A 13,712-nucleotide genomic window follows, 5' to 3' on the forward strand; every position below is an offset into this window, starting at 1 on the left:
GGAGTAAAAGTTGACAATGTTTAAGTAAAGGCGATACACGAAATGCCCTGTTCGACCGACGTGTCAGGAGTGAAAAGATTGTGTGGCATGGAACAGTACATGGCAAAATTTCTGCCAGATCTTGCAAATGATCTAGCACCGATCCTTGAACTCACTAGAAAATATTTACCGTGGATATGGTCCGATGAATGCAATATGGCATTGCAAAGGGTAAAGAAAAGACTTACCGAAGCACCCATATTGGCTCATTTTGATGTCAACAAAGAAGTTGTACTGCAAGTCGACAGTAATAAGAGTGGTCTGAGAGCCGTACTGCGGCAAGAAGGGAAACCTGTTGAATTTGTGCCAAGAGTACTAAAACCGTCAGAGTGTAATTGAACTCAGATTGAGAAAGAATCATTATCAATGTTATATGGTCTCGAGCGTTTTGACCAGTACACTTATGGACGTAAAGTTAAAGTTCAGAATGACCATAAGACACTTGCTGCGATATTAAGTAAACCGCTAAGTCGAGCACCAAAAAGATTACAAGACATTATGATGAAGTTATGCAGATATGACATTGAATTCCGGTTTGTAAAAGGAGTCAATCTTTTATTAACAGACACTCTAAGCAGAGCATTTTTGGGAAATGACAATGCTACAGAGACCACAAGACCACGAATTATGCAAATAAATACTTTTGAAGCTATACTGGATGCCCGACTGCAAGAAATAAGAACTGCGACAGAAAAAGATACCGAATTACAGAATCTTGTAAAAATTATAAATGATGGATGGCCACAACACAGAGACACTGTGCCGTACTGTGCATTACCTTTTTTGAATGGTGAGACGAACTTAGTATACAAGAAGGAATAGTTGTAAAAGGAGAAGCCATCCTCATTCCGAAATTTTTAAGAAAGGAAATGAAAAACCGTTTACACAGTGCTCATTTAGGTTATTATTCAATGAGGAGGCGAGCCAGAGGAACGAAATGCAACAAATGAGTTATGTGAAATTTGCCAAGAGTCAAAACCGAAAAATCAACGGAAACCATTAATACAACACAGTCATGATCAATCAACGTGGACAAAAAATAGGCATAGACTTGTTCCAAATAAAAGGCAGATCATACCTTGTGGTCATTGATTACTTTTCGAATTTTACCGAAGTAGACTACTTAAAGAAAACAACCTCCAGTCAAGTGATCACAATACTTAAGAAACAATTTGCGAGATTTGGAATCCCGACAACAATTGTATCCGACAACGAACCTCAGTTTAGTTACGATGAATTTCGACAATTTACAACAAAATGGGGAATAAATTATATGGTGTCGTCTCCGAATCATCCTCAGGGAAACGGGAAAGCCGAATCCGCCATTAAAGTTATTAAGAATATGATCAAGAAAACTCTTCAAGATGGTCGTGATCAATACGAGGCGCTTGTTGAATTGCGAAACACTGGTCTCAGTCCGACCGAGATGATGTTCGAAAGAAAAACCCGATCGATGATTCCATCAATTAACAAAAAGCAAAAAGTACCGAATGCAAAAGCTATAGAACTACGATCAGCAAGGAAACAATCTGTCAATAAATGTTATGACAGACGCTCTAAGAACTTACCACCGTTAGGATTTGGCGACTCAGTGTATTTCGAACACAAACAAGGACAGCACTGGAGGTTGAGAAAAGAAAAAGAAAGAATAAGCGAAAGATAAAATTGAGAATGGAAATGGGGAATGTGCCAAAGAGACAACAACCCGACCATAGAAAAAAACAACAGCAGAAGGTCACCAACAGGTCTTCAATGTAGCAAAAAATTCCCGCACCCGGAGGTGTCTTTCAGCTGGCCCCATAACAAATATATACTAGTTCAGTGATAATGAACGCCATACTAATTTCCAAATTGTACACAAGAAACTAAAATTAAAATAATACAAGACTAACAAAGGCCAGAGGCTCCTGACTTGGGACAGGCGCAAAAATGCGGCGGGGTTCAACATGTTTGTGAGATCTCAACCCTCCCCCAATACCTCTAGCCAATGTAGAAAAGTAAACGCATAACAATACGCACATTAAAATTCAGTTCAAGAGAAGTCCGAGTCTGATGTTAGAAGATGTAACCGAAGAAATTAAACAAAATGACAATAATACATAAATAACAACAGACTACTAGCAGTTAACTGACATGTCAGCTCCAGACTTCAATTAAACTGACTGAAAGATTATGATTTCATCATATGAACATCAAGCACAATCCTTCCCGTTAGTGGTTTAGTATCATACCATCATACCATATATGAGAAGAACGTTGTCACGGAATAGAAGTTCCTTTATAATATAAGTTCCAAAAGGAAAAGGATAACCCGTGTCATGCCAACAACTGGTTTTTGAATAAATGTGTTTAGTTCAGATGCAAAGACCCTATAAGTGAATCAATATTAACGCCAAAATATGAAATCTTTAATGACCGGACAACAGTATCGTAACTATATCCCTTCTTAATAAGTATATTGAAAGGTTTTATTAGTTTTTGAGGTGAATACTGACACCTTTGTGCTTTATAAAGAATATTTCCATAAAAAATTGGATGTGAAACACCTGAACGTATAAGAAGTCTGCATGTTGAGCTATATTTACGAATGATGTCCTTATATCGATGATAAAATTTAGTAAATGTTTTAACTAGTTTGTGAAATCGAAAACCCTGGTGTAATAATTTTTCAGTAATACATAAATTTCTCTAGTTAAAATCTAAAACATTGTGAAAGAGCATACATAGTTATAAGCCAGGTGGAGTTCCGTACAGCCGTTATCGATCTCATATGCGACCGACAAGTGTAAATGTACAAATCCGTGATATATCACCAGCACGAATACTCTAGAATTTTGATAAAATGTCAGAAACAAAAACTGCTGTACCGACGGGAACACTTAATACTGTAGAACTGTCAATGAACTCAGACAATTTTGTTAGCGAGTGCGAACGAATTGAAAAGGAACAAGCGTCGAACCGATAACTAGACCAAAACGTACTACCAGAGAACCAGCCTATTTGAAAGACTTTGTGCGTTAAAGATATGACAATTCTATTTTCAAGTAGTTTATTTTCTAGTTAATAATTTAGTTTCTAGTCGTTTTCATAATTAGTTTAGTTTTAAAAAAATAAACTGCTATCACAAACTCATACTGACTTTGTTTAAAATATGTGGAAAAGACGTTGTAAATTGAGAGTATTATTTTTGGTTAAATTGTTTGATAATAGTTGCGAATTTTAAAAGTAAATAAAGGGGATGTTGATAAATTGATTCAAATTTGAGTCTATATTTTATAATAACCGACACATGGCTAATCATCTATAGATGTATTTATAAACCGGATGTTGTGTCTGTAATTAAATGTTTCGCTGTCTACAATACACAGCATGATAGCAAGTTGATGTTGTTATTCAGCCTGAAGCAATTCTTGTATTAATGAGCCTTCCTGTCTGATTAAACCCACAAATAACAATAGAATGCTTGAAAGTACGGATGCGTTTAAGCATCAAACATTTTTGTTGATGTGTAAATCTTCCTTTGTTTGCGTATTAACGCAAACTTCTGCGAAATAACGCAAACCTTTGCATTATAACGCAAACCTATGATTTCATTATATGGAACGCCACAGCTTTCTATGGAACTCTGATATTACGTTATGCTGTGTTCTAATAACAGAATGATATTTTGTCTTTACTTAATATGGTTTTGACATAACGTAATTATGTTTTGATTTAACATAACTTCATGTATGTGTGACTTTAGCTTAGTTCACACTGCCGATAAGATGCAGTCGATGATCCCGATTGTCAAAATTTCCACGAACAAGCGTGACCAAATTCTTGATCGGGCCAGTTTACGACATCTACCCGACTGCTACCCGACTGTACACAACTTTAACTAGACCATTTAAAGACTCATAAATGAATTCATCACGACTCCATCCCGACCACTAATTGAATACATCTTTGATTATTCCGACCATCTCACGATCTATAGACGACTCTTTACTCAACTAGCTAGACCAAAATCATCTATACTTGATCTCAGTCCGATATCGACCAGACCAGATTTGCCTGATCGTAAAGGGATCAGAGGGATAGTTGGGAATCGGTCGGGTATATACAATTTCTGTATAAGAAAACGTCTGAATGTGGTCTTCCCCTCTGCAGCGGAGGGGGCATTAAGTCTTACCCGTGCGTACGTCCCAACAATTAAATTTCGTTCTGTAAATTTATTTTGCATCAACCAAATGTTATTAATCATAAACACAAAACTGATTACCATAAACATAGATCAAGTGCGAATATCGGAAACGCCACTTTTACTGTTCTTGAGTAATGACCCTTTTTGATGTTATGTGCAAACGGGGCTATGGACACATTCTCCATTTATTTGGTTACATTCGGTAGTTCACAGGGGTCTCAGTTAATCATACATTTAAGATATCTATGTGGAAATAAAGCAGCTGGATGTTTTAGCAAGGTTGTTAGATCTCCAAAGAGACAGGTTAATAGCTGTGGCTTATTTTGAAGAGAGCGTAGAAGACGAACAAGAAGGCGGACAGCAACGAACGCTGAGAGATATCTATAGGTGAGATAATTGGATTGGTATTTCTGTTGGATAGCAGTTACCTAAATTTTACCATCCCCTTTTCCTTGCTTTCTTACAAATTTAGCTTACTGTTTTTGTCTTATATGTGCATATGTGTGTAACCAGTAATTTCCATAGATTTGATATCCAGTTATTTAATATTTGAAGATAATTTCTTTTTTATGTATACATGACAAAACCTGATTTTTTTGCTAAAACATATTACAAAAGGGGTTTAAAATGTCACATATTTCCCAAAAAAAACTTATCTAAAGTAGAAATTCAATCCCTTGGAGTGATACTTTTTCTGAAACTGTTAATATATATTTATCAAGAGATAAATAAAACTCATTTGTCATTCGTCTCATTATATGTTATATTGCGTCAAAAGTTGGTGTGGTAAAAGTCCTCGTGGCATGTTTATGCCTGTCCAAAGTTAGGAGCATCTGGCCTATGTTAGTCTTGTAAGGTTTTTTTTCAAATTTTAGTTCATTTAAAAAATGTCATTTTTGTCGCCTATGGCAGAATAAATAGTACCGTTTTCACTATACTGCAAATTAAGACAATAAAACCGGATCAGATTCCGAAGCCATGTTTGCCGATCAAATACAATAACAAAAAATAATACTTCCAGGCAGGTGAAAAATACATCTTTGATGATGAAATATAAACACCCGTTGTTGTCTTCGCCTTTATGTTCCGCTTTTACGATCTCTTCAATGTCTATCACAGTTATTAACATGTTGCTCTGACGCTCTAATTTTACGAACTTACCCACAAATCCAACTGCTTTAATTCCCTGTAGATATCTTAAATGTATGGTTTTAGTCATACCTTATGTGAACAACTGAATCTAACCAAATAAATGGAGAATGTGTCCACGGGACACATATAATGCCCCCGCTTGCATATAACATTATAAAGGGTCATTAAAAGTGACACCACCAACGATCGCACTGGATCTTTGTGTTATGGTTATAAGTATTGTCTATACGGTTCATAACATTTGGTTGATGCAAAGTTTTAGAGAACGGAAACTAATTGTTGGGACGTACATACAGACGGACAAGGGTAACACTTAATGTCCCCTCCGCTGCAGTGGGGCATAGCACATTCAGACGTTTTCTTATACTGAAGTGTACATACTTGACTATCCCTACGACTTCTATACGATCAGGTCGATCTGGTCTCATCGAGATCGAACTGAGATCGAGTATAGTTGAATAATCAATAAGTATTCAACTAGTGGTCGGATTGGAGTCGTGATGGAGTTATTAGGGAGTCGTGAATGGTCGAATTGAAGTCGTGTACAGTAGGAAGCGGCAGATAGTGGTCGGATAGAAGTCTTAAACCGGCCTGATAACGAATTTGGTTGCGCTTGATCGTGGAAATTTTTACAATCGAGATCATCGAGTTGATCTGATCGGCAGTGTGAACCTAGCTAAAGTCACACACACATATCAAGCTAGGTTCTCACTGCCGATCAAATCAACTCGATGATCCCGAGTGTCGAAATTTCAACGGCCAAACTTTACCAAATTCTTGATCTGGTATGTTTACACAATGCACAATTACTTTCATACATGAAAACTCCTCTGGGGCCAAAATGCAGGATCTACTTTTCTTCAAGAACACCTGAGATCGTCCAGGTTTTGTTTGGTTTTATGTTGCTAAGTTCTTAGTTTTCTATGTTGTGTAATGATGACTGCTGTTTGTCTTCTCGTCGGTTTTCGTTTTTCGCTATGACTGTGTCGGTTTGTTTTCGACCTTTAAGTTTGATTGTTCCTTTGGTGTCTATTTTATCACTTTTAAAATTTTACCACACCTTGCAAAAGTACGGACACGTAATGTACATTGAGGAATCTGTATACAGTTAAAAACAAATAGCAACAATATATTTTGCGTAAGAAAAGCTATGAGAGTTAATCAGATTTGCACGCCAGTTTAGAAAATCGTGTAGCAGTCACGTGTACTCGTGTATGACCGAGTAGAGATCGAAAAATGGTCGAATGTTGTCGCGTAGATATCGGGCATTGGTCGAGATAATCTGGATCACATTTCAAATAGATTGGCGTTGCTCGGGAAATGATCGGATGTTAGTCGAGCAAAGGTCGAGATGATCGAGTATTGATCGGTAAAATATTTGTATTCCGACCAAAGTCGATCTCTACACGATCCTTACCCGACCAATTCGACCGTTATTCAACGAATTATCGATCTCTTCTCGAGTGACTGGCTTCTCGATCCTTACTCGAATGTCCTTGACATGTCAAAACTCTCGGGTAGAAATTCAGATCGATGACGACCAAGGTAGACCACCCAGAACAATTTAGTCGATTGTGTCAGACCAGTCTCCCGATCGCTTAATCTGTCTTGATCGAGATCGATCGAGTTTGTCTGATCGGCAGTGTGAACCTAGCCTTAATGACAAAGGAAGGGTTCAAGTAAAAATACGTACTGTCGAGTATGATAAGGATTGGGGCTGAGTAACTTCAAATTAAATTCAGATCAAATTAAGACTGTTCAAGTACAAATAAAAGGCCATTTCAGACTTTTAATTGGTTTGCAGTGTCTGTTTTACTACATATCTTTTCAAATGTTTATTCACAAAGAATCAATTGTTCAAATTGGGTATGAGGTTTCAAGATCTCAATATTGATGAGATATAAGTAGCTGTAGTATAATAATGTGTGTTGATAGTTCTATGAAGTTGTTTTAATGCTTATATGAATTAAAGTAAACAAAGCTGAAATCCTGTCATTGCATACATCCTTAATGGTTGAGAAATTGGCGGGAATTTTAGCGTATTTAGAAGACAATTTGTGTATTATAAAAAATTCCACCAACGTCAACAAAACCATAATGGCGTATTTTACATGTAAATCGTTAAACGAAGATATAATTACTTTAATCTTTCTCTGTCAGCCGCTGGAGCATAGGTCGATATGGAATATACTGACCCCATATATATCGTCTTAGGTCACCAGCACACTAAAAAGAACACGATTATCAATGCATCTTTTTAAATAGTAGGTTGCGTATTTAATTATATTTATCCTGTATATATTGAGTACTTTAGAAAAAGAAAATAAATTTTCATAATATTTGAACAATGTATCAAATGATGTCATGTCATGGAATTAAGATGCTATCTTTCTTACTTATATAAGATTCAAAACTTTTTATAGGGACTATCGATGTGTAAAATGGGTCGATTTACTAACAAACTGAATAAATTGTAGGTAAATATTGTGAGAAAGCGACCCAATTTACACACCAATTACCTGTATGTATTAAACCTTATAATTTTAGGCCAAACAATCGTAATGTACAATAAACATTTTTGGCTTCCTTGAATAGCATCTACAATCTAAGGCACTATTCAATTTAGTAACGAGTAACCGCCATGTGGAAAGCAGGTCACGGTTTGACCCCGAGTCTCTCAACAACGGCAGAGTCACGTGACATTGAAAACTTTATCAAATTTTGAAGGAGAAAAATCTATTTTTTTCTAAATATTATACTACAGTCACGGAAACTTATAAGATAGATCCTGTACCAAGCCAAGAAAATGGCAGTTGTTCGCATTTATATCAAATAGTTCGTTTATATGTATGTTGGTGTTTGTTTTTGTTGCACTTCAGCTTTCCTTTTACAGTTGATTTGCTATATTCGGTTTTACGATGGGTTTTTTGTTTCTTTTGCCGATTTTGTGCAAGTGGTTATCTTCCCTGTTATCACAAGTCAAAACTGAAAAACAAAATCAATGAAAAGGATTTAACATCACAAAAATCAAGAAGAAAAAGAACCCAACCATGGTATTTAAGAATTAACAATAAATACCTTTCTCTTTTTCGGAAAATGATAACAGGTCAGCATTAAAAGTAAATAAACTGGTTAAAAATAAAGAAAGTCACCCAGAAAACTAGCTGAATGGAGATAGATTAGTTAAGGCTGATGAAAATTCCATTGTGATTTTTATAATGGGATATAAAATCACTCTTGGTAGAATTTGTTTTAAATATAATCACTGAATTGGTATACATATTTGTTTAGGGGCCAGTTGAAGCATGCCTCTGGGTGTGGGAGTTTCTCGCTACATTGAAGACCCACTGGTGGCCTTCGGCTGTTTTCTCCTCTTTGGTCGGGTTGTTGTCTCTATGACAAATTCCCCATTTCCATTCTCAATTGTATTCCAAAAATATTGAAATAAAACATATCCTGTCAAAATTTTCTGTAATAAAAATTATAAACACTACTGGTCATTTAAATATAACATTCTTAGAAGTAGAACCAAAAAATAGTCTAAAAGTCTAAAGGGTTTATTCATATCAAAAATGCTTTAAACTTTACTATTTTGTTTTAAATTTAGGCCAAGGTCGAAGGTCCATTTGATGTTCTTTATATGAACTTTGCTAAAATAATCATAATGGCTCATTGTGACCAACAAGTTTTGAGTATTTGGTTGGTAGACATATAAGCTTTACAAAGGTCAACCGAAAGTGACATTTTTTTTTAACCTGAAGTATCGTATTTTAACTTCTTTAATAGTTTAAGACAAATTACCTAGAAATCCTATATTGCTAGGATAAGTATTGAGTAATGGACTATAAAAACCAGTAATGACATCTTCTATCACCGGTTTTTTTAATTTCATTCTTTCGCATCTAAGTTGAGGATGATACTATTTCAATTATTCTCTGAACAATTAGTTTCTACTTATTAAGTTCTTTCCACTTTTCAGTATTTCTTCTTTTTTTTGTTCTTCATTTTTTTTTCTTGCGGTGTATAGTGACTTCGTAAGATGTCGATTATACATATTGCATATGATGTCGAACAGATATTGCGCTTTTAAATGTCACCCTGTTTAGTTGAAAACTTTTAATTGTAAGACTTATCTCCCAAAACAGGTTTTTTTTGTTCATGCATCTCCTCCTTAACCGTACAAGAAATCGACAAATGTATTTCACCAAATTACTTGTTATGTCCTCAGGATGTTTTGTCAAATTTTAAGCAAAGCAAGAAAACTTCATATGACAGCTATTTCCCAACTGTATTTGACATAATATATAACATGAATGGTAAGTGATAGAGACCTAAGGTATTTTGTTGTGTGGTCTTTGATTCACTCGAATGAAATTGAGCTCAAGTATAGGGTCAAGGTCAATGGTCATTCTAAATTTTGACTTTTCCTTGTTTTATTATGTCCTCTGTCACTTTTAAAGATATATATTAAATAACAAATGCAACATGTTTGCTTCATTGTGTTGAAGATATGATACATTTGGTCTGTTACATCCAATAAAATCTTATAGGAGTTATTGTCCCTGAAATTTAAGATTAATTGATTATTACTCAAACTTGGTACATGATTAGGCCATATGGTCTTTTGAAAAATGTTGGATGACATAAGTAAAAATATCAACTGGAAGTGACCTTGAGTAAACCGGACGTAGCCATGTTTGCTCTTATTTCAGGGAAAAGTATATTGTAACTATACATTTTTTAAATATGTATACATAAACCTATCATTTGAGATAGGAAGTGACCTGCAATAAAACAGAGATAGCTAGATATCTCACTCATTACAGGCAAAAGTATTTACAAACCATATATTTTGGAATAAGTTTGAATAAAACTGTAATATGAGACCGGAATGATTTTGTAAAAACTAAAAGTAGCAAATAAAGGCAACAGTAGTATACCGATGTTAAAAGCTCATAAATCGATAGAAAAAAACCAAACCCGGGTCACAAACCAAAACCGAGGGAAACGCAAGAGAATGACGACACACCATTAAAATGTAACACACACAGACACGAACTAAACATTAGACAAAATCCGATGAGAGTAACAAATATAACATCAAAACTAAATACATGAATTTGGAATAGAAAAGTAATATCCCTTATTTAAGGCCAAAATGTATAGAATATAATATATAGTGAATCAGTATGAAATCACCAGTGATTGGACGTCATTATGAATTTTGAGTAAATAATAAGTGGCTTCTCGTCATTCTATTTAGAAAATTGATGTAGAAAGACCTTCAATTGTTCTCTGAACAATTAGTTTTTAATAAATAAAAAAAATCGCTTCCGCCGAACCCTTTCCTTGTGCTATAAAATTAAAATCAAGCCATGATGTTGCTTAGATATTTTGAATAATAAATCGAAAAGTTATTTTGCTTTTGAAAATCTTCTTGTTAAACTGAAGACTTCTATGAACAATAGGTTTTAGATTTTCTTCGTTATGCGTTACAAGAGATATAAAAAATTATGTTTTTGTTTAAAATCTCAATTTGTTAAGAACCATTAGATTGCATGCATGTCTATTCACATATGAGTACAACATAAGTACAATTTGAGTTTTTTTTCTTTTAACAGATTTCCATTATATAAAAAATGCAAGACAGAACTGGTTTGATGCAAAAGACAATTGCACAAATATGGGCATGGAACTTGCTAAATTTCCTTCAGAGTTGGAATATGACGGCGGTGTTAATTACATACAAGATATGGGGTACATATAATATCAAATGATTAGTTTAGAACTGATACTTTCAATGTTGTGTTTTGTATACTGCTTTAGTCATTTTTGTCTTTTTTTTTATCTCGTTTGTTTACCATGGCATTGTAAATTCGTTTTCTACTTTAAAGTTTGAGTTTAAGTATCATTTAATATCACAAACCTCGTATACAAAGAAAGACTGATCTTAACAATTTTTGATATTTTTTTTCTTTTTTATAGAGGTACAAATGATGTTTGGTTTGGATTGTCATCTGATGGCACTCCGCCATATATGTATAAATGGATGGATGGTGAACCTACTTCTTGGACAAAATGGACACCAGATGAACCAAATGCAGAAGCATCTGACCGGTGTATCAGGCTTAAACGTAATGCAAATTACGGCTACGCAACACGTCACTGTAGTATAGAGTATGACTATCTGTGTTCATGTAAGTAGTTTCTGAACAGAAAGCTATGTGACTATAATAATATAATAAAAAAATATGTTTGAACTGTGATGATTTATGTGTTTAAATACTTATTTGGCTTATGGTGTCTTCTTGACAAACAGGTGATTATGGAGTTTCTTTCTAACGACATGTAAACTAGTTAAATTGAATTGTGCTGTAAGTTATCAAATACTTTTGAGTGGGATTTTGCATCTATCAGTGGTTTGATAGTTTAGCAGTAGTTAACAGATGTTTTATTCTCTTTAATGGACAATCAATCAAGGGGACAAACAAAAATCCAAAGGAATCAAATATACAACATTCATACCACATTTATGTCCTATAGATAACATAACAACTTTATTCTATTTTGTTTTCTACTTGGATTTTTTTTTATTGATATACATAATTGTTAATGAACTCACATTCATAACGTTTTCTGAGGAAATGTCACAAAAATCGAAATATAAAAACACTTTATGTGGCGAAATTAAAAAAAAGATGTTAACCTATACTGTTTAGAAGAGAGAGAAAATTACATAGCGAAATATGCTTTATATTTTATTTTTATACAGTTTTTCAATTTTTAAAAGAATTTTGATAATAAATACAAAATACTAACAACATTGATATATATTTTCAATCCATTTTAGTTACGGGGTCAAATCCAATTGTTCTTACCCTTAACGATAGTAATGTAATCGTATCCCACAAAACTGATGTCATCATTGCTTGTTCATATGAATCAACATTACCAGTAATTCGTATTTTCTGGAGTTTTGACAACAGTGTAACAGCACAGGAAACAGATATGGGGATTCCCGGGAATAGCGGAACTGTTATTTATAGAATTGACCATGCTGGTCCTGACAATATTGGAGTATATCAGTGTAATGTGGAGAATATATTTGGAACAGAACGAGGAACTGTGATTACTTTTAGTGTTATTCTTGGTAAGAAAATTAGTTTCTATTTCTCATACGAATACTTATACGTATATTTCAAAACTACTGTGCAATTTGGTTAGGTAAAATTAACACTAGAGTTTATCCATCATTTACTACATAAGGAAGTGACTCTACCCAAGATAGGTAGATGGCTGTTGCCTTTCATTCGTTAGATGTGTTTGAGCTTTTCATTTTGCCATTTTATGAATGACTTTCCTTTTTTAATTTCCTTCAGAGTTTGGTATATTTGTTATTTTAATTTTTCCTTATTTGATATAATATTCACTCAACTGGTATAATAGCAGTGATTAAACGTCTTCAATCCCATTAGTATGTTCAAATCATATAAATAATCAAAATGTGAAGGAATCACAGAAAACAACCATGCCTTTTTTGTTTATTCCCTGGAATAGCGAAATTGTTATTTACAGAATTGACCATGTTGGTTGTGACAATATCAAAGCAATATCAAAGTATATCAGTGTTATTTGGAGAATATATTTGGAACAGAACGAGGAACTGAAATTTCATTTAGTATAACTCTTGGTAAGAAAAGCTGATTTGTTTTCCTGATACGAATCATAACTGCAATGCCATTTCCTTATTTAATTTAAAGATTCACTTAACTGTATGGAGGTTAGTAGTAGTATTTAGATGTCTTAAATTCCTTAGTATCTAAAATAACAACTAAAATCTAACCTGAGGGAATCGTTTAAGTTCCAAACTATCCTTTTAAGGATTTGTGTTCAATTTGGTATTCAGTGTAATTAAGGGCGATTCAAATTGTCGTTTTATTTGTTAATACGAAAGGAAAGTACGAGGACGGATTGTAGTTACATGTAAATCAAATCTCCTGTCAAAGAGGAATTTTGAAACTAGTTTTGAATTTCAACAACTTTAACGAATAGAAGACAAGCGCAATCGTAACTTAAATATTTCACTTCCATCACTAAAACCCTCTTGAGATTAAAATGGTTGGTTGAAATTGGTTTGGTGTACTCATAAAAGAGGGGCGAAAAATACCAGAGGGAGAGTCAAACTCAAAGATCGAAAATAAACTGACAATGCCTTGGCTAACAAAGAAAAAGACAAACAGACAAATAATAGTACACAAAACTCAACATTGAAAAATAAAGACTAAGCAACATTAACCCAACCAAAAACATCAAGTGCTCCGGAAGGGTAATCAGA

General features: G+C 34.2%; 1 protein-coding gene across 1 annotated transcript in view; it reads left to right on the forward strand.

Moving 5' to 3' along the window:
- Nucleotides 1–13,175, forward strand: part of LOC139510447 (uncharacterized) — a 40,824-nt gene extending 27,649 nt beyond the window's left edge. Inside the window, exons 2-5 of the mRNA XM_071297030.1 lie at nucleotides 10,999–11,134; nucleotides 11,363–11,574; nucleotides 12,228–12,527; nucleotides 13,138–13,175. Coding sequence (XP_071153131.1) covers nucleotides 10,999–11,134; nucleotides 11,363–11,574; nucleotides 12,228–12,527; nucleotides 13,138–13,175 — 686 coding nt within the window. The remainder of the gene's footprint in view (nucleotides 1–10,998; nucleotides 11,135–11,362; nucleotides 11,575–12,227; nucleotides 12,528–13,137) is intronic.
- The last annotated feature ends 537 nt before the right edge of the window (nucleotides 13,176–13,712 follow it).

This window comes from Mytilus edulis, chromosome 2, assembly GCF_963676685.1.
Source record: "Mytilus edulis chromosome 2, xbMytEdul2.2, whole genome shotgun sequence".
NCBI lineage: Eukaryota > Metazoa > Mollusca > Bivalvia > Mytilida > Mytilidae > Mytilus > Mytilus edulis.